Here is a 21,204-nt window from a genome sequence, read left to right as displayed (position 1 = left end):
GGCTTGGGTTGTCCCCCCACCCCCTCCACACATACGCACACCTGAGAAGATATTCGTAGTCACGGGTGCTTCAGCAGATGCTGCTGTTCCTTCTTCAAGCCATGGCTTCAGCTCACAGCCCTGCTGCTCTAGCCCAAGCCGTGGTGGAGGCCTGCGCCTGCAGCGTGCCCTGGCTTCGGAGCGTGGCTTGAGGCGGGGGCCAGGCAGAGCAGCGGGCAGGTCTGGCAGAAAGCTAGCAAAGGGAAAGGTAATGGGGGGGAAAGGTTTCTGGAACAGCTTCTCTACAACCTCTCCCACACCTTTCATTCCTGCCTCCGTGCCACCTCATGTGTTACGTCTGCACAGGCAGCAGTCTGCTGCGTGATGAAATGTCTGGTGGGATCCCTTCCCTAGCCCGCTTCCCAGCCCAGCGGGAGGAACACTCGTACCCACAAAAGGCAGAGTGGCACGGCAGGGCGGCAGCGAGCAGATGAGGGAGGAGGTCAGCTCTGCTTAAGCTGGCATCGTTGCAAAGAACAGAGATTGCCTGGCACTTTCTGTCTGGCAGGGCTCTGGAGCCAGACTTGCAAACCAAGTAACCGTGGGTGCGTTTGTCTTTATGTACTCCTAAGTCCGTCTTACAGGTATCAATTGTGGTGTAAAACTTTAAAGCAGCTCAATGTTACTGAGCGACCAGAACTGTCAAAAGTGAATGATTTAGACTGTTGATGGTCAGCATGAAGTCTTTCTAAATAGAAGATGGAGGGCATATACTTAGCAATTTCTGAAAAATAAGCTCTAATTCTTTGTTCTCAGATTGACATCTTCTAAATGACCATTTGTGTCTGAAAGTTTTCATTAATGTAATTGGGGTGAATTTTCAAAATGACTTTTACTGATCCATATTCAATTTTGTATAACAAACATTTTTGCAAATGGCATTTGTATATGCACAGGCCCTAGCAATTAAAACTTTGATAGACATTAGGGCTTTGTGGTGAAGAGCAGTTGTACGCTGCTGTTTGCCTGGAGCACGTTTTGGCCTTCTTGCCCATGTTTTGTGACCTAGCCTGCGGTGTCCCTTATTTCCTCCCAGTCAGGTACAGCTTTTGGCTTCCTGGGAAGGTGCCAGTGCAGCCCTCAGCTGAGCAAAGCTTGAACTTTCTTGTCTAATAATTAACTTTTGTAAATTTCCAGATGTCTGGGGTGAGCTCCAGCTTTCTGTATGTTCAGGTAGTTTCATTTATAAGTAGAAGCTCTCTTTACTACAGAAATCTCCAGACCTGTGATCTGCTAAAGAGATCATAATGATTTTTCTCTTGCCTTCACAGGAACTGATATTCAATGGCTAAAACCAGAGGTGACAAGTGGCTGAAATGAATACAACTACTATCCTACAAGAGATTTTGATTAAAAGATCACAGCAGAAGAAGAGGACTTCTCCGTTAAACTACAAAGAGAGGCTTTTTGTACTCACAAAGTCTATGCTAACATATTACGAAGGTCGAGCGGAGGTAGGAGACGCAGATTTATACTATAGACTGCCTTTGTTCCTTTTTGGTTTTGTATACTGTTGGCTTTTTTCCTACCGTATATCATACATATATATATCTGTCAGGAGTGGATGGGAGCAATGGCCATGAGTGGCAATGAACATGAGCTGCTGTTTCTCTTTTCTCTTATTTATAATGCAGATTTACAGAGATGTAGATAACTTATCTGGTAGTCAATGTGAACTGGTTCTTACTTAGAGCAGTAGTACATAGCCGGGATGCCAGGAATAAGATAAAACAGCTTTTATAGCTGGTCATTAAAGCCAATTTCTTTCTCTCTCCAGAGAGATGAAACATCACTGCTATGACAAAGTGGGGAAAAGGTGGAAGAACTTAGTCGTAGTTACTTGTGGCCATGTTTACTCTGAAGGCCATTACTTTCACATCTGGGAATTAACCGAAGTCAAACAGGAGAAAGAGCATTTGATAGGAGCAGTGCATTGCAGACCAAGTTCACTAGAGATGAGATCCATTAGAGTAGATCATGTAACCTAGTGACTGAAATGAAGCTGGAAGCAGTTTATTTTTGGCATGACTAACAGCTCGTTGCTGTTACCACTTTATGTAAATTCAATTACACCAGAAGTCAATAGTGTAAACTAGGCAAATCCTCAGACCAGCATTTTTCAAATGAGCTCCAGACTGTTTCATCAAGATTACCTGCCCCTGGAGTGCCCTGTCATATCTTTTAGTGCAGGGGGGCCAGATTTTCTGCTTAACTGAGGCTACTTTACAGATTCACAGTGCTGAAAGGGATTAAAATGGCTGCAGTAGCTAGTGGAGCATTCTCTATGGTCTGGGAAGCCATTCAACAAATAAACTTAATGGAGACAACTCTGCAACCTCTGGTGTTGGCTGTCTTACCTCTGAAGGAAGGGGGTACAGGAGAGCTAAGGCTTGCTAACCATGTTTCTCTGACAGAGCTTGTGCTTGCAGCAGAATTGAGCTCACTTACCATGCTTCAAGACCACAGTGGACTATTGTAGTTGCCATTCTCTAAATATAGCTTGGACACAGTCAAGAACTAAGAATGAGACCACAGAACCACAGAATGGTTGAGGTTGGAAGGGACCTCTGGAGGTCATCTGGTCTAACCCCCCCTGCTCAAGCAGGGCCACTTAGAGCCAGTTGCCCAGGACCATGTCTGGATAGCTTTGGAAAACCTCCAAGGATGGAGACTCTGCAACCTCACTGGGCAACCTATGCCAGTGCTCAGTCACCTTACAGTAAAAAAAGTGTTTCCTGATATTCAGGAGGAACCTCCTGTGTTTCAGTTTGTGCCCATTGAGTATTGTTCTGTCACCAGACACCACTGAGAAGATCCTGGCTCCATCTTCTTCAGACACTCCCTTCAGGCATTTATATGCATTAGTAAGATCTCCCCTGTACATTCTCTTCTCCAGTCTAAACAGTCCCAGCTCTCTCAGCCTTTTCTGATAGGAGGGATGCTCCAGTCCCTTCATCACCTTTGTGGCCCTTTGCTGGACTCTCTCCAGTAGCTCCATGTATGTCTTGTTCTAGGAGTCCAGAACTGGACACAGGACTCCAGGTGTGACCCCACCATAGGATAGGTGGGGTCACACCTGGAGTGACCCCACCATAGGATAGATAGGAAGGATCATCATTCTCAGCCTGCTGGCAATACTTTGTCTAACGCAGACCAGGATACCACTAGCCGCCTTTGTAGCAAGGGCAGATTGCTGGCTCACATTCAACTTGGCGTCCACCAGGACCCCAGCTCCTCTTCTGCCAAGCTGCTTTCCAGCTGGGCAGCCCCAAGTATATATTGGGGCAAGGAGATGTTCCTCCCCAGGTGCAGGACTTAGCACTTTTCCTTGTTGAAGTTCATGAGGTTCCTGTCAGCCCATTTCTCCAGCCTGTGGAGGTCCCTCTGGACGGCAGCATGACCCTCTGGTGTATCAGCCACTCCTCCCAGTTTGGTGTCATCAGGCAACTTGCTGAGGGTACACTCTGCCCCATCATCCATGTCATTACTGAAGATGTTGAACCAATTGGACCTGGTATTGACCCCTGAGGTACACCACTAATTACTGGCCTCCAACTAGATTTTGTGCCACTGCTCACCACCATCCTGGTCTGGCTGTTCAGCCAGTTTTCGATCCACCTTGGAATAAATAGGTGGGGGATTAAAAAGCCCTGTAAAACATGTCTTGCATGCTTATCTTGTGCTAGATCACATTCAGGTCAAATAGAAAGGTAACTAACAGGTTTTGCAGGTCTAGTTGTTGCCCTTTAAGAAGGTACCACATCCAGCTTTCCTCTTCCAGCTCTACCTTTCCCCTGCAGGTGAATGTCCTCTAGCTAAAATACCCTCCAGGAGACTGACTGGTGGATCTGTCTGAGAGGGGCTTTAAACTATCAGTTTTATGTGTAGTGAGATGGAGCAGGAGTGCCCATAGTGTACTCAGCTGTGGAGGCAGTAACTCCTTAAAATGTTCCAGCCTGAGATAAGGACTGTTGGAGTGAAAATATACATTACACCTACGCTAGCCCAGCAGTTTGCTGCTGGAAGAGGCAAGTCCATCTCCTCCCTGCCCTAGCCTTTGCAGTCCTTCCCCATCCACTTGAATTGGTCCTGGCACTTCTTGGAATCCATATACTGCTCTGAAAACAAACTTGCTAGCATCAGCAGAAAGATATTCGAGCTGTTTTTATTTTTGCTGGATTAGTGTTCTGCTGGGTTAGCAAGCTGCGTTAGCTCGGTGCAGGATCTAACAAGCGCCAGAGGCGGTGCCGGGTGGTGGAGGAGGACAGGATGTTCCTACTGTTGACATCAGCAGGTTGTTAGACTGGCTCAGCCGTAACACACAGCTTTCCAACCTCAAACCCTTTTCATTTTCACTGTTCCTCCCACTTTAGGTTCTTTTAAACATTAATCAGCATTTTATTTTATTTTAACAATATTGTCTGAAAATAATGAGCTCTGATCTTAGAGGGGCACACTGAATATTTTTGTCAGCAATACTTGGTCTCTATTTGGAAAAAAAAAAATTACTGTGTGACTAAGGTCTCTGACACAGTGGTAGTTACTCCTTTGTGTCACTGGGCAACTGAAATGGAAAAAGTTTGGGGTTTTATCAGTTGTTCAGTTGTTTGGGTTTTTTTTAAGCCAATGATGGTGGCTGTAAATTTGTGTTTACAGTAAGACAGTTGTATATTCTGGCTGAAGTAATTTATATAAAAAAAATTATTAGATACTAAAATAATTCTGGCCCATCTGAATAGTTGGAGGTTTATTGCTGAAATAAATGTGACTACTGTGTATGCTGGTTGAATTTAAAGATATGACAGATGAGAGGATAGGTACGGACTGATCTCATTTCGGGGCTGGCAATATTCAAAGTCCAGATTGGTAAGATAAGCATGGCAATCCTAAGCCAAGAGGATCCCACACCCTCATTTTTATCATGTAACTGCAGTGGTAGCATTCTGCCAAGGGTGGCTGAGTTCTGCTTTAGGCAAGTATATGATTCCCAGTGTGGTCACTGGCAAATTGAAGTATTTTCTTGTTTTTTCCATTTTAACTTCTGTGGGAATTCAGTAGAGAGAGTTCAAGAAGAAGCCAGGGTTTGTGGTCATGTGAATAGTCATACCACTTCTTTTTAAAAAAAAAAAAGATTAAATTAAATCTCATTAACCAGATTAGTCAATACTCAAAGCGTGGGCAAGTTGGGATGGTAAATAAGGCAACAGAATTATATACTTGGTATGTCTGGTGACACAAGTGGAACATTTAAGACAACGGAAAGCAGTCAACCATAGTAAATGTTGTTCTTGTAAATGCTGCTGAGAGATTTAATTGACCTGTTCTATGCAGCTGGGGGGGGGGGGGTGTCACTTGTTCTTTGACCAGAAACTGCACATTATAGGAACACTCTTCTCTATTTTTTTCTGTCCTATGTCTTGACAAAGTGCCATATACCTACTTGGAGCAATAAACAATTATCTCATGACTACTAGCAACAGGGTAAAATCTTGTTTAAACTTGCTTATAACCTGTTTAAGTCCATTTTATACGTGCTTTCAAGCAGCTTAGGCACCCTGTCATGGTACAAAGTGCCTACAGTGAAGCTGGAGCTGCACTGCTGCCATGAGAAGGAAAAATGTAGCTTCTGCACTTAGAAATATTGTTGGACTGTAGGTCATGGAGGAGGTGTGTGAACTATCGATGAAGCATAACTACAGAATCAGTAAAGAGGCTGAATTTCAAGACTGGTTTCAAAGCACAGAAACCTGAGGAAGGAGAGTCCTGTTTTAGGTCACCTGTGCAAAGCTCTACAGTTATGAGTTATGTCATGGGAAACTTATTTTGTGTAGGAAGCCAATAGGACCATGGCTTTTATGGCTTAACTACTTCTGGGCATTATGCTGTTTGGTAAAAAAAAATGGGAGATGTATCACCTTAAGGTTGGTTAAAAAGATGGACATTAAAAAGCTTGAAAATAAAGATACCTTTTTTTTATTGATACCTGATTGCCTTAAGCATCATGGAGATTAATTTTTAATGTTGTCAGAAAAGAGGAATATTTTGTTTAAGCTGGAGATGGCTTTTGGTTTTCTTTTTTTTTGGCATAAATTCTGTGAATTAGTAAGTGTAAATGTTGGGGAAATGCGATTATTGCACTATTGTGCAATATTGGACTAACAATAATTACAAGCATATAAAAGGCTGAGTTAATGTTTGAAGTTTCATGAAGCCTTTAATGGTTTATCAGCTGTCATTGTTGGAAGGAGTATTTTCTGTATTTTTTTTTCCTTAATGATGCAAAAGCGGCTGATGAGATCTGAATGTGATGGATTCCATTTGTAATGAAGACAAAAACTCACCATAGTAAGAAATAAGTTAATCAGCCTCCAAGCACAGAGTACTGATCATGAATGTATAAAAATAGGGAAGAGGTAAAATATTGTCGTGGTTTAACCCCAGCTGGCAACTTTCTTTCTATGAAGAAAACTAACTCTATCCTGGCCAAAACCAGCACATTCTCCACCCCTTATTCCATACCATTTACATCATGCTCAGGTCCCACACTATCCAATACATCCTCGTTAGCCACAACCACCCCCTTCCCATCCTTTGATACAATACACAGATACCATTCCCTTAGTCTATGGACCACCCCTGTAAAATGTCTTTAAAATGTCCACACGTGCCCACTGAGTTCATTTAGTCCATGACTTTGGGCTCCATCTGTTATAGTGGTCACTCAGGAGAGGAGAGGTGGTGTGTTGCATGGAGTTACTGGGCACCAAAGCCAGCTCAGGTCAGGTCACTGCTGCACTTGCACTGCTTCTTGTAAGGCTTGTACTCCATTGGTTCAGGTGGTTCCTGCTATAGTAATTCCCATAACATGCAACTCAAATCCTGGGTTACAACAATTTAAAGGTATTTCCATTGCAATCTCCACCCCTGGTCTCTTTGGACTAGACCATTGGGTTTAACATTGCAATGAACTCCTCCCCTTGCCCCTGCTCCAGCTTGGACTTATCCACAGACTGCAGTCCCTTAGGGGTGTACCTGCTCCAGGTGGAGCCTTATTTATGAGCCACAGTCTCTCCAGGGGTATACCTGCTGCAGCATGGACTTATCTACAGTCACTTTGAGGTGCACCTGTTCCAGCATGGCCTTCTCCATGGGCCTCAATGCCCTCAGAGATAGACCTGCTCCCGTGTGGCCTTGCCCACAGCCACAGTCCCTTCAGAAGTAAACCTGCTCCAACATGGCCTTACCCACAGCTGCAGTCCCTCCAGGGCTGTATGTGCTCTGTTGTGGGCTTATCCATGCCACACACTTTGAGGTGCTCCAGCATGCCCTCATGCACAGCCACTGATGCTTCAAGGTGTACCTGCTGCAGTATGGCCTTATCGACAGCCACAGATGCTTTGAGGTGTACTTTCTCCCGCGTGGACTTATCCTTGGGCCACAATCCCTTCAGAGGTATACCTGCTGGGGCACAGACATAACCATGGCCACAGACGTTTCAAGATGTACCTGCTCTGGCATGGGCTTATCCACAGCCACAGATGCTTCAGGGTGTCCTGCTCCTGTGTGGACTCACCCACAGGTCACAGTCCCTTTGACTCGAGTTCACGCTGGGGTTCCAGCCTGTCCAGTACAGCAGCACAGAGACAGCAGCGATGCCCTGGCCATCTGCCAGCCCAGGCACATTGCCATTGCTGTTATCAAAATGTTCCCAGGCACAGCAGAGTAAGATGATCAGCAGTACAGCAGCACGGCAAGCAGCAAAAGCACAAAGCAGCCACTAACGAGCACTAGACTCTAATATACAGTAAGGCAAGCAAGCCCCATGGCAAGCACAGGAGCGTGCCAATTAATAGCTAAACAGCAATAACAGCTATAAATTCAGTCTATCACGTCTTCCTATTCTGAGTATGGAGATGTGCTATAGAACTGAATATGCTACAGTCATAAAGACTTAGGGTACGTACAGTGTTCTCAAATATGCATTGTAGACTTACTGAGCCTGCTTTAAACAAACTTACAGTAATAACTACAGTGGTTTGGAAGTGCGAGGTAGTAGGCATTTTTGTGTAAACTGGCCCTTGCTCTTGAGGACTCCTGCGCTGTGCTTACTGGTGTCAGCTGGAGTCATCGATTGCAGCATAACTTCTCCAGGTAATCTGGTTGTATAGCAAAGGCATGTCGTGTTCTAGTGAGGAAACACTAGCGTGAAATATTTTATTAGGAAATCTCTTCCCAATTTTGTGTGGTTTGAAAGCTCAGCATACTACTTCAGGTATGCTTCTGTTCATTTGCCTGAACTATTTTCTTTTAAGAAATCAAAAAATACTAATCTGTAGGAAATTAATAAGCAAAGTTAAGCAATTTTGAAATAAACCTGCTTTTCTGAAAATCAAATATTTAATGCAGTAATTAAAAAAAAATCTAATTTGGAATGGTTTTTTGTATTTTTGACCAGCAAAAATGTAGATAAAGTTTTAGTATGACTTTTTCCAAATTGCTAATTTCATTTTGAAGGGAGTGCAGGTCTGAAATCCAAGGAGGCATTTGTGGAAATAACTTCATGTATGCATGGCCCTAGGTACGTCTGGCCATTTTCTGGCAAAAGTGGCCTCATATCTTGCATATTCAACTTAAAGTGCTCTGGAGTTTATTTTCAAAGGTGTGGTGCATTCACACTTTCAGCTGACTCTGTTTGGAAAATCAAACCTTAGTGTTTATCTAGGAGTCCACCTTACCACTGAAATTGGAAATACTTCAGTAAATATCAGCTGAACAGTTGTAATGGAAAGGAACACCATCTTTTATTCCTCTTGAGTTAGCCAACAGGACAAACCACACAGAAATACCATTCAAGCTATCGCGTCCACCAGAGTGGCCCACCAAGTACTCTTGTTTTATCCTCTTTCTCCTTGTGTGGCAGTAAGTTTTATGAATTCTTTCTCAATGAATGTTCAGAAGATGTCTCTGAACTGGAAGAAGACATTAGGGCAGTCCGATGGCCCTGACTGGAGCAGGCCTACTGCTGCATTACAGAATAGCCATGATAGCAGGTAACATGTTTTAGTTAGTTCACACAAGTTTTAGTTAGCTCATGCTCACAGAGCAGCTCACTGGAACTAAAAGTGCTGCCAGACTAGAGGTTTTTGCTCTAGATGGCATTTTAGGTGAGGGAAATTCTTTGAGATGAAGGCAAGATAATAAATGTAGGTGTTAAAAGTAGTTCTCGTCACTGGAGTAGTTGAAAGGAACTGGTTTGTGCAACTGAGATGTCCTGCTAGTTTGTTGGTTTGAAAAATTTCACACTGATGTTTCATGTGAGTGTGGTGCTTCCACAGAGCTGACATAGATCCGGTCATAATTTTATAAATTGTTATCAGTGTGCAGACTTTTAGTATCCTCATATTTATTGGAGTTATCGAATGTTCCCTCTCACCATGGTATTTCTCTCTCTCTCAGCTTGCTTAGCAGTGATACTCTTTAGTTTAAAAGTGTGCTGATGTGTGTGATTTGGCTCCTGCCCTCCCACGCACGGCGCGGCATGCTCACATTAAGCTTTCCAGCCCACGGCAACTTGCACTGACCTTGAGCATGAAGCTGAGTATGAGCTTATGAAATTACTTTAAGCTTTAGCATCTTTATTGTTTGTTGTTGTTCGCTGTATGGATTGCAGTTTACAGCAATAAACGGTTTACATTAGATTTTGCGTTTTCAAAAGGTATAGGCTAAGTTCTGGTCCCTATGGTTACCCTGGGTGTGTTTGGGTGAATGGGGGTCTGTGGTGTTAGAGGGAGGACAAAATGGGGGAGAGTCTGTGCTGCAATACCCATTAGCTCTGGGGGGGCTGCACAGAGGATATTGGGGTAGGCACAGCACTTACCTATTTATTAGTATACCGAAACCATTTGCTTCTACAGAGAAAGCAAATAATGGGCCCAGAGGGAAAAAAAAGTCTTATTTAGAAGGATGCTTCTGTGGAGTCAAGGAGAAGGCAGCTTTCAGATGAGCTGATCTTGGGAGGTGCAGAGTGCTCTTGTCTTCACTGGCAGTAGTGGTATTTGCCATCAGGATCAGACTTGTGTGAAAACTGTCTTGCATAAACAGAAGAACCGTTACAACTAACAAAATCCAACCAGGATATAAATGAAAAAACAGAATAAAAACTTGAACATTTGTGGGGGTTGCTAATTTTGAAAATCTCTTCCTAAGGAAAAAAGGTTCTGCAAGAGTTGCATTTGGTTCTTGTAATTTGAATAGAGAGGAGACAGAAGCTACTGAAATTACCGTGGTGATATTTTAAGGAAGGAAAAATAACTTTAAAAGCTCTGGGGCCCACTCTAAAGCTGCAGGTTTCAGGGTAAAATTGTGTAGCTTAATTGCAACACTAACCTTGTGCAAATACTTCCTTTGGAGCATACCAACATTATAGAGTTCCAAAAAGCTATGCTAGTTACTTCATTTTTTTTAACAGAACATTAATGCTTATCGATTCTACTGTTGTTTATTCCTATAGTGCTTATCCTTTATTATTTTTAACTTAATTACCCTGATTTATATGGTTTCCTTAGTCACTGCATAGGTGATTTAATTCTTTATATAAATGAAAGCACAATTCAGTATTAAAATGCTTCTGATCACTTCACTGATTACTCTTGTTTTTTAATGTAAGATAAATAGCTTCTGAAATGAGTAGATTGGCAGAGCCTTTTTTTGTTCCAAGTCATAGGTAGTAACGATGGAGCTTTCTTAAAATACTTGCAAGTTTGCACAATAACTTTATTCCAGCTAGACCTGGAAGAGGACTGTGAGTTGGCTGCTGTTTCCCCTCTAGGAAACCAAAGTGGATATATACTTCCACATAAATTGTGTAGAAGCCCTCAGCTGTACTTACTGGGGACATACCTTCACAACTGTCTCTAAGAGAGGTTGGGGCTTTAAATCGGTTCAGCTTGTACTGTTTAGCAGTTTTTAATGGAATTAAACACAGTTTTTTCCCAGCATTGTCAGAAAAAGAATGAATCTAAATTTTTAAAGTGCAGTCAGGATAGATTAAAACACACACACACGTGCTTTATATATATATATATATATATACACACACACGTATATATATATATACACATATATAAAATTAAAGATGTAACAATTAACTTGTAACAGTGATTTTCAGCATAAATTATATTGCTGAGGAAGTACAACGATGTGTTAACAAGTTATCCCAGCTAGAATGATGCCTGTCACATCCATCTGGATAGAGAATATTGTGTTTGTACCTCTTATAAAAAACTAAAGAGTAAAAATACATTACGAAACAGAGAGCTTTTCAAACTTCTTCACAAGATCTGTATTTAAACGCTAACTCAGAATATGAGTAGCCACCCTTTCTAATTGTATAATACCTCTATAATGACTACAACCATTGCTTTTACAGGTTAGCAGCATGAGGAAAATAGTTAATTTTAACTTCTTTTCTTTGCACTTGATTACACAGAAATCAAGACAGAGAATTAGCAAGTGACTTGGTAATTGTAGATGACTGACCAATGGATACTCCTTAGGTTATAGTTTGTCAAGCAAACTTACAGGCATCTTTGTTGATATAGCCATACCTGCATTGTGATTCCTACATATAGATCTCTTTGCTCAGCTAGAGTAATGGGATTGAGAGATACCCATCTCTGATGAGAAAGAGCAATGTAGGAAGCTGAGTCTTGCTTCAAGTAAATACACAGATGTAAAAATGATATAAGCCATGTTACATTTATATTGATTTACTTATTTTGTGATGGCTGCTAGTCCCCCACCACAGCACTGAACACTTATAGCAAAAACCCAGTCCTTCTGAGAAGCTGCTTATCAAAGCATAAGATGTGCCAACAAGTGAGTAGAGGCATAGTGCAAAGCATTGACGAGATGTTACAGTAACCAGGAAAAGTTTTACCACAGATTAGTTACCTACGCCCCTGTTGTATGGCAGCTTGGGGAAGAGGAGGGTTGAGCTAGGACTTGTAGCTACCCACTGCTCAGAGCAAATATAGTAAAGAGGCGGCTTTCCTTTAGGAAATCAGGTAGATCAAACAGTAGGAATTAATTGTACAAAATGCAGCTCCACATAAAATTTGTCAGCATTTTGAGCTATTGAGGTCAATGAATGAGAAGACCGTGTCCTGCAGCAAAGGCCCCAGAAACCTCATGGGAGGACGAAAGCAGCTGAGAGAATCTGAGAAGAAAAATCTTACAGAGAGGTCTGGGATAGATGGTCTACTGGAAAGCAGTAGGCATTGGCATTGGGAACCATGAAGCTGGTTCCTGGTTTGTCTGTTCCCGTTCCCCTCCTCCCCCCAGATTCAGGAAAGTAATTTTTTTAAATAAATTTTTTGCTCATAAGCAGAACTATTGTATTGATGATGGTCTGGAAGACCCCAAATATTGGCTGAAAACCCAAGAGAAGACAGATAACAGTAGGCACAGATGGGGAAATTTTAAGCAGATGCAAGTGAAAGCTGTTCAAATTGGAGAAATAATTTAATTCACATATTCATGTGAATGGAGGCAGCTTAACTGATGCACAGGAATACTCACTTGAAAAGAGCAAGTCATAAAGAAACTTGAGTTGTAAAAGTTGATTATGTTGCAGTAATGATTCCCTGTTCTCTATAACATCTACCAAAAGAAAAGTCTGATATAAAGGAGGATCTGCAGTAATTATCTTTCTAGAAGAATTTTGATGTTTATGATGTGGAACAAAGTAGACATAGTTGAAGTTGAAAAGTGTAGGTTGTAGTTGTTGAGGCACTGACAAGGCATGGATGAGAACATGTACCTTATGACTAGACAGGAATGGATGAGTCTTAAAGGTGTTAAGAAGGAAGAGCTGGAAGATAAATGAGATTCTGGAAGACTAGAGAAGGCCTAGTTTTAAAAGAGTGCAGAGGAGAAGCTGAGAAACTAAGCCATGAAGATGATTTCCAGAAAAGTGCTAGGAAAAAACAGGCTTGTTGAAAGTGTCTGGAAGATACCAAAATTGCACATCAGCCAACAAAGATTTGACAAGAACCAAAAAAAAAAAATCTCAGACTTATCTATGTTCTTTCTGCCATGGGGTAACAAGTCTCGTGGGTAGCAGAGGAGCAGCAGATATCCTGTGTTATCCCAGTAAGGGTTTTGGCACTGGCCTATGAGACATTTTCAGATGTCAGCATTAGAAATGACCTATATATAATCCTCTTGTAAATCTGATTGCAGAACACATGGGAAACTGGTACAGTGTTCAGTAGACATGGGTGGCTTGTTTTCAGATTGAAAGACTGTTGTGAATGGAGTGTCCTGTCTTGCATTTCAGTATTTTCACTAGTGATGTTGTTGCTGAAATTGTTGCTGAAATAGAAGCTTGTTGAGTTCTCAGGTGACATAAAACTTGAAGGAGCTGCAAACATTTTGAAAGAAAAGTCTAGAAATCAAAGTGGTATATTGGGATTAGGTATGTGGTGGGTTTGGTTGTTTGGTTTTTTATTTTGTAGAATGTGATTCAGTGTGGACAAGTGCAAAAGGTAAAAGTTTAGGCAGGAATGCTGAAATGTTCAAATACAGAACGGGAATAAGTTGCTAATTCCTATTCCAATGGGAATAAGTAGTTAAAACCTGGGTGACAGAATAGTTCATAGTGAATCATAAGCTGGATATGCATCAATGATACCCTGTCAATGTGAAAAAGGCAAATGTTACATTAGGATGAATAAACGGGACCGTGAATCCTTACAATCTGAAGATAAGGCATCAGCTGCAGTGCTGCATCTGGTTTGGGGCAATAAGTTTCAAGGATGATGTGGACCTGCCTGTGAGATTCAGGAACAGCGGGAAGGATGAGGTTGCCAAAAGCCTGGACTGTGGTGAAGGGTTGGTGGAGCAGCAAGTGTTTAAAGCTCAGAGATGGACTGGTGATGGACAGGAGTCTTCAAAGACAAAAAAATACCCTTAGCTCTGTAGTTGTGGACTCCATCATCTGAACCTTGAAAGAGCAGGTAAAGCAGCTGGTGCCTTGGCTAGGTGACGTCTCAGGTCCTGTCCTGAGGCTCTGGTCGCTTGCCTGTGATGCCTGTGGACTTGGGCTCCCCTCCCTTCTTTGCTCAAGTTGTCCGAGTCTAGTGTTCAGGTGGCATGAAGTCTGTGTTAGAGGGGTGACTGAATGAAAGGTGTCACTTGCCCTGTGGACAGAGCAATGGCCAGCCCAGTTGTAGCATTTCTGCCCTGTTTTCTCCCCTCTCAGGGCCAGACTCAGAGCTCTGTGAGGACTTCACGGAAAACTGGGAAGAGGAGATTTGTCTGAAGAACCTGAAGTTATGTGCTAGTTATTTTGAAAGTTGAAAGGTTGCAGGTAACTTAGGGCCTGATATGGATGGAGGCCTGGCTGATTTATTTTGTGTCCTTTACTCTTATTTATATCGCTGCCTTATGTGATTGCAGCAATGTATCATAACTGTAATTGTGTACATTTGACTGCCTCTCAATTGCAGGAGAAGAGTAAATTACAGATAATGTGTTGTAGTCATGGTTAGGAAGTTGCACCAGTGCTACTACGGAGAATTTCTTTTGGTGCTTTTCAGTCTTTCCTGTGCTGGTGGTTGGCATCTGCTGAGCAGCCAAGCCACGGTAAAGGATTCTGTTTCTTATTTTGCAGGACAGGATTTAAGACTTTCTTCTTCTCACTTTTGTTTGTATTTTTTTCCCCTTGAAATTCTTCCCAAGAGTCAGATCTTGGATCAGGTCAGACTAGATAAGAATAATAATCACCTCTCACTTTTTATCTCGATTCTAGTCATTTTGGAAAGGTGAATAGAAATACTTGATACTTGCTTTTCTTAGAATAATAATTAAAAAAATGAATTGAAAGGAGGAAGGGCATTCCTCAACATATCTGACACACTGGAAAATAAGGGGATGGAAAATGTGCCCATCTAACACCTAGCTACAGTAATTATATTTGCATAATCAGTAATTGCTTAGGTGAAAATGCCTCTCAAGAGGGACATGCAGCAATGTCCAGTGCTTCTTATCGCTAAATGGCAATGCTATTTAAAAAAACCCTAACCAAACAAAAACCAGAAATGCAAACACCCTTACTTTTGGCTTTGGAGCAGATTCTACCAGAGAAGTTCTCTACAGGGGATGTTGAGTTAGCCAGGCTTTTCTGAGGTTTTGTAATGTTGCAGAGCAGCTCCATAAAAGGAGAAGTCACTAATGCTGAGACCTTCTATGCTTGTAAGAACACAAGTTCCATGGGTCACATGCTGATGACCTCAGGATTTCCTACATGGGGATAAGCATGGCAGAAAGAAACAGTATGAACAACAAAGAGAGAGAGACAGACAGACAGCCAGCATGGGCGAGACAAAACCTAGTTATTTCTTGACATAACTTGTTTTCGTTGAGTTTTTTCCAAGTGGAGTGTGCTTTGTATTGTTTAACTCCCCAACCCCACTTTTCTGAGGGTAAGCAGCACAATATATTCATCAGCAAAGAGGAAATACACTGAAGAAACATTTTATCTGATAGTGGGAATATGGGCTTCTTAAGCTGTAAAGCTAATATATTCAGCAGAGGAGTAATTCCAAGTGTACAGAGGATGAGCTGTTTGACTGTATACTTATCTAACGCTTAGATATTTCTTGTCTTCCTGTATTCTAAGATTATTTTTTTTAAAGGAATTGTGTAATCGTATATTTGTTCCACATCTGTTATAGTGTTACAAGTTCTAGATATTACTGTCTTATATGTTAAATAATAGGATTAGCTTATTATTTTTGCATTGCGTGGAAACAAGACTCACTGCCTGGACTGGCCATCCTCACTGTGAGCAAGGAGCAGGGCTTCTGAAACTGTAAATCAAGTTTTTGAAGCATAGGCAAGTATGAAGTACATATGGCATTTTGCATTTTGAGAAGCTTTGTATAGTAGTTTCTGTATAGTCACTTCCCTTTTGTTATTTTCAGCAAGCAGATACATTTTTAAAAAAAAAAACAACCTTTAGTATGACTTTGAAGCGCATATTTTTATCTATTTGTTATTCTTATTGGCATATAGTATTTTTATACCTTTATTACTGTTTTAACCATGTTTCCTTCTATAGGCCTCCCTCTAGAGGCATATATCTATCTTCAGAAAAGGGGTGGACTGGCTTTGATAAGTCCCTTGGGTTCACTGGTCTGTGATTTTTTCCAAACCCTCCGTTAATACTTGTGTCCGGTTGAGACAGCATGCATGAATGTGCTGGTGAAATGCCACTATTTCTACAGTGAATCTAACCTTTTTCTTCTATGTTAGCCATCTTCCACCTCCAAAAACAACTGTGAAAAATGTCCCTCTGCCTCCTATGGTTCGACATTGCATAATTAGCCGTTGTACTAATTTTGTCTTTTTGTAGCAGAGGTCACTTGTTGGAAAGAGTGGTTGTGGGTGGATTTCTCACGGCTGGCTCATGCCTGCACCTCTACTTCCCAACTGCTTCAGGGCTTGAGCTCTCCCTTGATTCTGCATTTCATGTCTGCCACACACCTGGGTCTAGAGCAAGCCATTTGGCTTGCAGAACAAATGCCACGCAGTGATGGTGTGCAAGATGTCCCATTATAAAGGGAAATCATTTAAGTAGGGAGGGGATAGAAATTGCAGTAGTCTTTTTAGTGTTTTTCTTGAGTCATTCCTGTGCCCCTTGGTTTAATAGTGAGAAATGCTGGCTAAAACACAGCTGCACACCTGACAATTTGAAGCCTGCTGGCCATTAATAACTGTTGCTTCTGATGCAATCTGAAACATGTCTGGAGCAGTACATTTGTATTTAGTTTCTTTAAATCTGTAAAGTGTGCAAAAATAGAAGAATCTTCTCTGACGTTAAGCTTAATTTGCTGGATGGAGTTGTAAGGCAGGTCAACTTTGAGTTGATTTAGCATCTCATGGTGAAGCAAACTGAGCCACCTTAAATCATGAAAGTGCACAAAGGGACAACTTAGGAAATATGATTACTAGAATGATGTGCTGTGCATCAGGAGGTTTGCTTTATTTTTTTTCCCCAAAATGTTAGTTGATTACCTTGCTGGATTGCTGTCCGTTGTCCTTATGGCAGATGTATGCTCCTTTTGAGTGAGCACTCACTGAATGCCAGAATCGGCATGAAAATTGCTGAGTCTTGGAGGAGAGGCGGCTTCAGAGAAAGTAATAAAGCCTGTTCCTCCAAGGAATTTATGTCATTCCAGATAAAAAAGCCAATGCATATCATCTTTCTCTGTCCCACAACCTCAGTTAACCAGCAGATGGGATCCAAGCAATACATGAGTACCCCTCTGGACACAGAAAGCTGGGTAGGTATGTTACAGAAGTGGCAAGCGTTTCTTCTTCTTTGTATGTTGTGCAGGAGAAAAGATCTGGAGAGGTGTCTTCAGCACAGTTATGTGGAGTGTTTAATTCTGTGCTTCATGAAAAAGTGCATCTCTTTCGGATCCTCCTGTTCTGCCTTGGCTAATCTGGCAGCCCTGAAGCTGCTGGGCCTGCCACGCAGTGACAAGGAGAGGGGGAAGCAATACTTACTGCTGTAGCAAGTGTTGGAGACTTGAGTAACTCAATTTTTGGCATTTGCATGAATGTATGTTTTACTTTGGGCAAAGTTCAAGTAAGGGGATACCATAAAATAAACAGAAGACTTGAAATGATTTTTTGATCAAAAATCCAAGGTTGTATACTTGGTGCAAATTATTTTTCAGCATAACATGCTACAGCTTTGTAGTACAGTTCATGGTAATGTTTATGATTTGACTTTTTTTAACAGTTCATTAAAATGCCTAATTCCCCCCCCCCCCCCTTAAAAAAGCCCTTATTGGGGCTTCTTTTTGGAGCGGACGGTTGGTTTTTCTGATGTTAAATAACAGTTTCAGCTTTATCTGAACTTAGTTCCTGTCACTCTTCCTGATGCTGACCATGACGTGCATGAATTTTCGCGCACGTTTTCTCTGCCTGCTTTCTTCATAACAATATACATAAGAGAGTACTAAATGTGTTTTAAATGCTGACGAAACTTCCATGTTTTCCATGGGTAGCAACTATTGTGTTTCTAGGGCGGTGGAATTGTGACAGCTGTATTTGACATTACTCTTTGGTTCTGTTTATAAGACTGTGTTTTCAGTTGCTTATGATTGTGCCAGACTTGTGCTATTTGGGCTGAAATTTCCATCCTCAGGAGAGAAGAGGGCAGCTGAGTAAGGATTGGAGTATCTCAAATAATTCAGTAATTACTAATTATTTTCACATTGTGTGAACAGTGTCCATCTTTCACAAGCTGCACTCTGGACTGGATGTGTTGGATGTGCTTGGCAAGTCAAAATTTTTGATGTGGATTAATTCAGGACCCGCCATGAGCTGCTGCCATTTTTGTTTTGTTCTGGATTCCAGTAGAAACTTCCTCTCCTATTAGAGACTTGGTTCTTCCAAAAGTGGGAGCTGGCCCTATACAGTCTCCATAGATTCATCATCATTTTGCTCTCACAAATGTATTGTTCATGTGTTTCCCTTTGCCACGTAATAGAGCTTGTTGTAAATTTCTGTGCTAGGCTCTCATTTTTAGCCTCTTGTGCTTCAGGTAAAGGAAAATGTTTTCAAACAATTCCTTCAGAAACAGCCACCTTAAAAAGGTCCGCTTGTGTGCAGACTTCACTGTTACATTTCGTGGGAGGTGGTGTGTACTGGGTTTTAGTCTACACGTTCTTTAACTACATGTAGTAAACCTCCCTCCATACCAAACCCAGCCATAACCTCCAGTTATGGGCTGTTCTTCCAAGGAGCTTCCTCTCTGCAGTGTTGAACTACACTGTATTTCCATGCATTGTTACTTTGGGCAGCACCTGCTGAGCGCCGTGGGCACTCCTTTCCTTCTTTAAAATCTTCATAATTATCAGTTTAGGCGAGCGAAATCTTCTCGGATGTCTGTGCTTTTGACCTTGCTTCTTCAGGGCTTCTGCTAGCCTTGGTCAAAGAAGTTCCTTCAACACAGACCCCAGCTTGACCCAGGGATGGGTTTCACCCCCATCTTCTGCTTCCTGCCTCAGCAGGAACTTGTGTTGCCGGAGCAGCATCCCCGTTTCTCTGGAAACTTGGTGAAACACGGTGGTAGCCACAAAATGGTGAGAGCACTCAGCAACAGAGTGAGGGAGCAGATGAGATGATGCAGTGTCACCTATTTCCCTCACCGGTTTTAATCGTAATTTAAAATCAGCAAGAGGGAAGCCTTCCTTCATCTGTACTCAAGTTATTTTTGTAAAGAAGAGTAGATTAAACCTATGGTTACAACTGATCAGAAACTTTATGTAGAAAGAAGTGGTACTTTTTACTAAGCAATTAGATTGTACTCTGTTCACTTTCAGCAGTGTAGATCTTTATACCCTCTCTCTTCCCTCTCATTTTATAAACAACTTCTGCAGTTAAAGCACTATCAGTATCATAAGTGGAAAAGAAAGCAAGAAGTCTCTGCTGGGGAAAAAAAAGAATTAGATAAATTGGTTATATTTTACATAATGTTTTTTTATTTTCTCTTATAGAAAAAGTACAGAAAAGGATCTGTGGATATTTCAAGGATTAAATGTGTAGAAGTTGTAAACAGTGATGGTTTTATTCCTTGTCAAAATAAATATCCATTTCAGGTATGTTCCTTTTACATAAAATATATACATTACAGTGCTCTTATCAACAGCGCCAGGCCATTTGGATGTAGCTTGCTTGAAATTACTGTCACTTCTTAATACTGAGCCTGTTCTCTGGCTCTCTGGGGCTGTGTGGGAGGGGGTTGAGGATCAGTGATTAAAACCCATCCCCGGCAAGCTCTGCTCCCCCTGCAGTCCCCTCCCTTGGCAGCTGTGCCTCATACGCTTGGTCTTTTTCTTTTCCCCCACCCTCTCTGCTTGGGTTTTGCCTGGACAGTGCCTTGTCCTGGTCTTCCTCCAAAACGGGTTAGCTGGCAGCCCATTTTCCCTGTCTTCATTCTCTCATATTAAATTAAATTTAATTACCATTAAATTATATAGGAATAAGAAAATCAAGATAAAACTTGTTGCATTTTCTCCCATTGTGAACTTAATGGAAATAAACGTAGAAAACAAAGTGCTTAGAGGGGAAAAAGAAATGTTTAGATATAGGGGGTTGGATGCTGTGCCTGCTTACAATAGAGGGGGTAGGGGTGAATTCCACTGCTGGAGAGGGGGCTCTGGCCCCTTTCTCCCAGGGCAATACTTGCTTTCCACCGGTACATGCAGTGAAGAAAAAGAAGGCAAGAATCACCCCAGAGCAGTAGAGAATCACAAGGAATTATGGCTGGGAACAAAGGATATCTGATTATGAAATAGCTTTAGCGACTAAATTGAACTGTGTTTAGAAAACACATGGAGAAGAATGAACAAAGCAAAGTGTGAAGCAAACATTTTTAAGGAATACTCTCAAGATAATGTACCATTACAAAATCCTTCTGTATTCTACTGGAAGCATCATATATGGATAGTAAACCCTAATAACCTTTTCCCAGTTTCTGCATTTTCTGGCTGAGGACAGTAATTTTGCCAAATGTAAGAGTCATTTGTCTTGTTCTGTTTCCTGAGGAATAAATAAATGAATATTACCAGGTGAATGTCTTTTTTGATTTGTGTTTTTTTTTTTCCACCCTCCAGGTTGTATATGATGCTAATACACTTTATATTTTTGCACCAAGTGCACAAAGCCGGGATCAGTGGGTGAGGAATCTGAAAGAAGGTAATGGAAACGGCTCATACGTAACATCTGACATGTTTAGATACCTTTACTTGAGCTGTCTGGCCAGGCTGGAGTTAACTTGGTGCTGTGTTTTGGATTTGTGGCCAAAACAGTGTTGCAAACACGCGGGTGTTTTAGTTGTTGCTGAGCAGTGCCTGCGCAGCGCGGAGGCTCTGCCTTTTTCTCCCTCTGCCCCCGCAGCGAGTAGGCTGGAGGTGGGCAAGGGGCTGGGAGGTGACACAGCTGGGACAGCGGACCTGGGCTGACCAAAGGGATATTCCAGGCCATATAATGTCGTGCTCGGCAATAAAAACTGGGGTAGAGGAAGATGGGGGTTGGGGTTTTTTGGCATCTGCGTTGGCCGTTGCTCAGAGACTAGCTGGGCATTGG

General features: G+C 41.9%; 1 protein-coding gene across 1 annotated transcript in view; it reads left to right on the top strand.

Moving 5' to 3' along the window:
- TEC (tec protein tyrosine kinase) overlaps positions 1–21,204 on the top strand; it is a 52,860-nt gene that overhangs the window by 16,338 nt on the left and 15,318 nt on the right. The window contains exons 2-4 of the mRNA XM_075500028.1: positions 1,311–1,493; positions 19,614–19,715; positions 20,733–20,814. Of these exons, the coding sequence (XP_075356143.1) occupies positions 1,356–1,493; positions 19,614–19,715; positions 20,733–20,814 (322 nt within the window). The 5' untranslated portion in view covers positions 1,311–1,355. The remainder of the gene's footprint in view (positions 1–1,310; positions 1,494–19,613; positions 19,716–20,732; positions 20,815–21,204) is intronic.

The sequence above is a fragment of the Mycteria americana genome, chromosome 4, assembly GCF_035582795.1.
Source record: "Mycteria americana isolate JAX WOST 10 ecotype Jacksonville Zoo and Gardens chromosome 4, USCA_MyAme_1.0, whole genome shotgun sequence".
Classification (NCBI taxonomy): domain Eukaryota; kingdom Metazoa; phylum Chordata; class Aves; order Ciconiiformes; family Ciconiidae; genus Mycteria; species Mycteria americana.
Note: the sequence above shows the minus strand (reverse complement) of the source record. Positions and strands in the feature narration are given on the sequence as shown.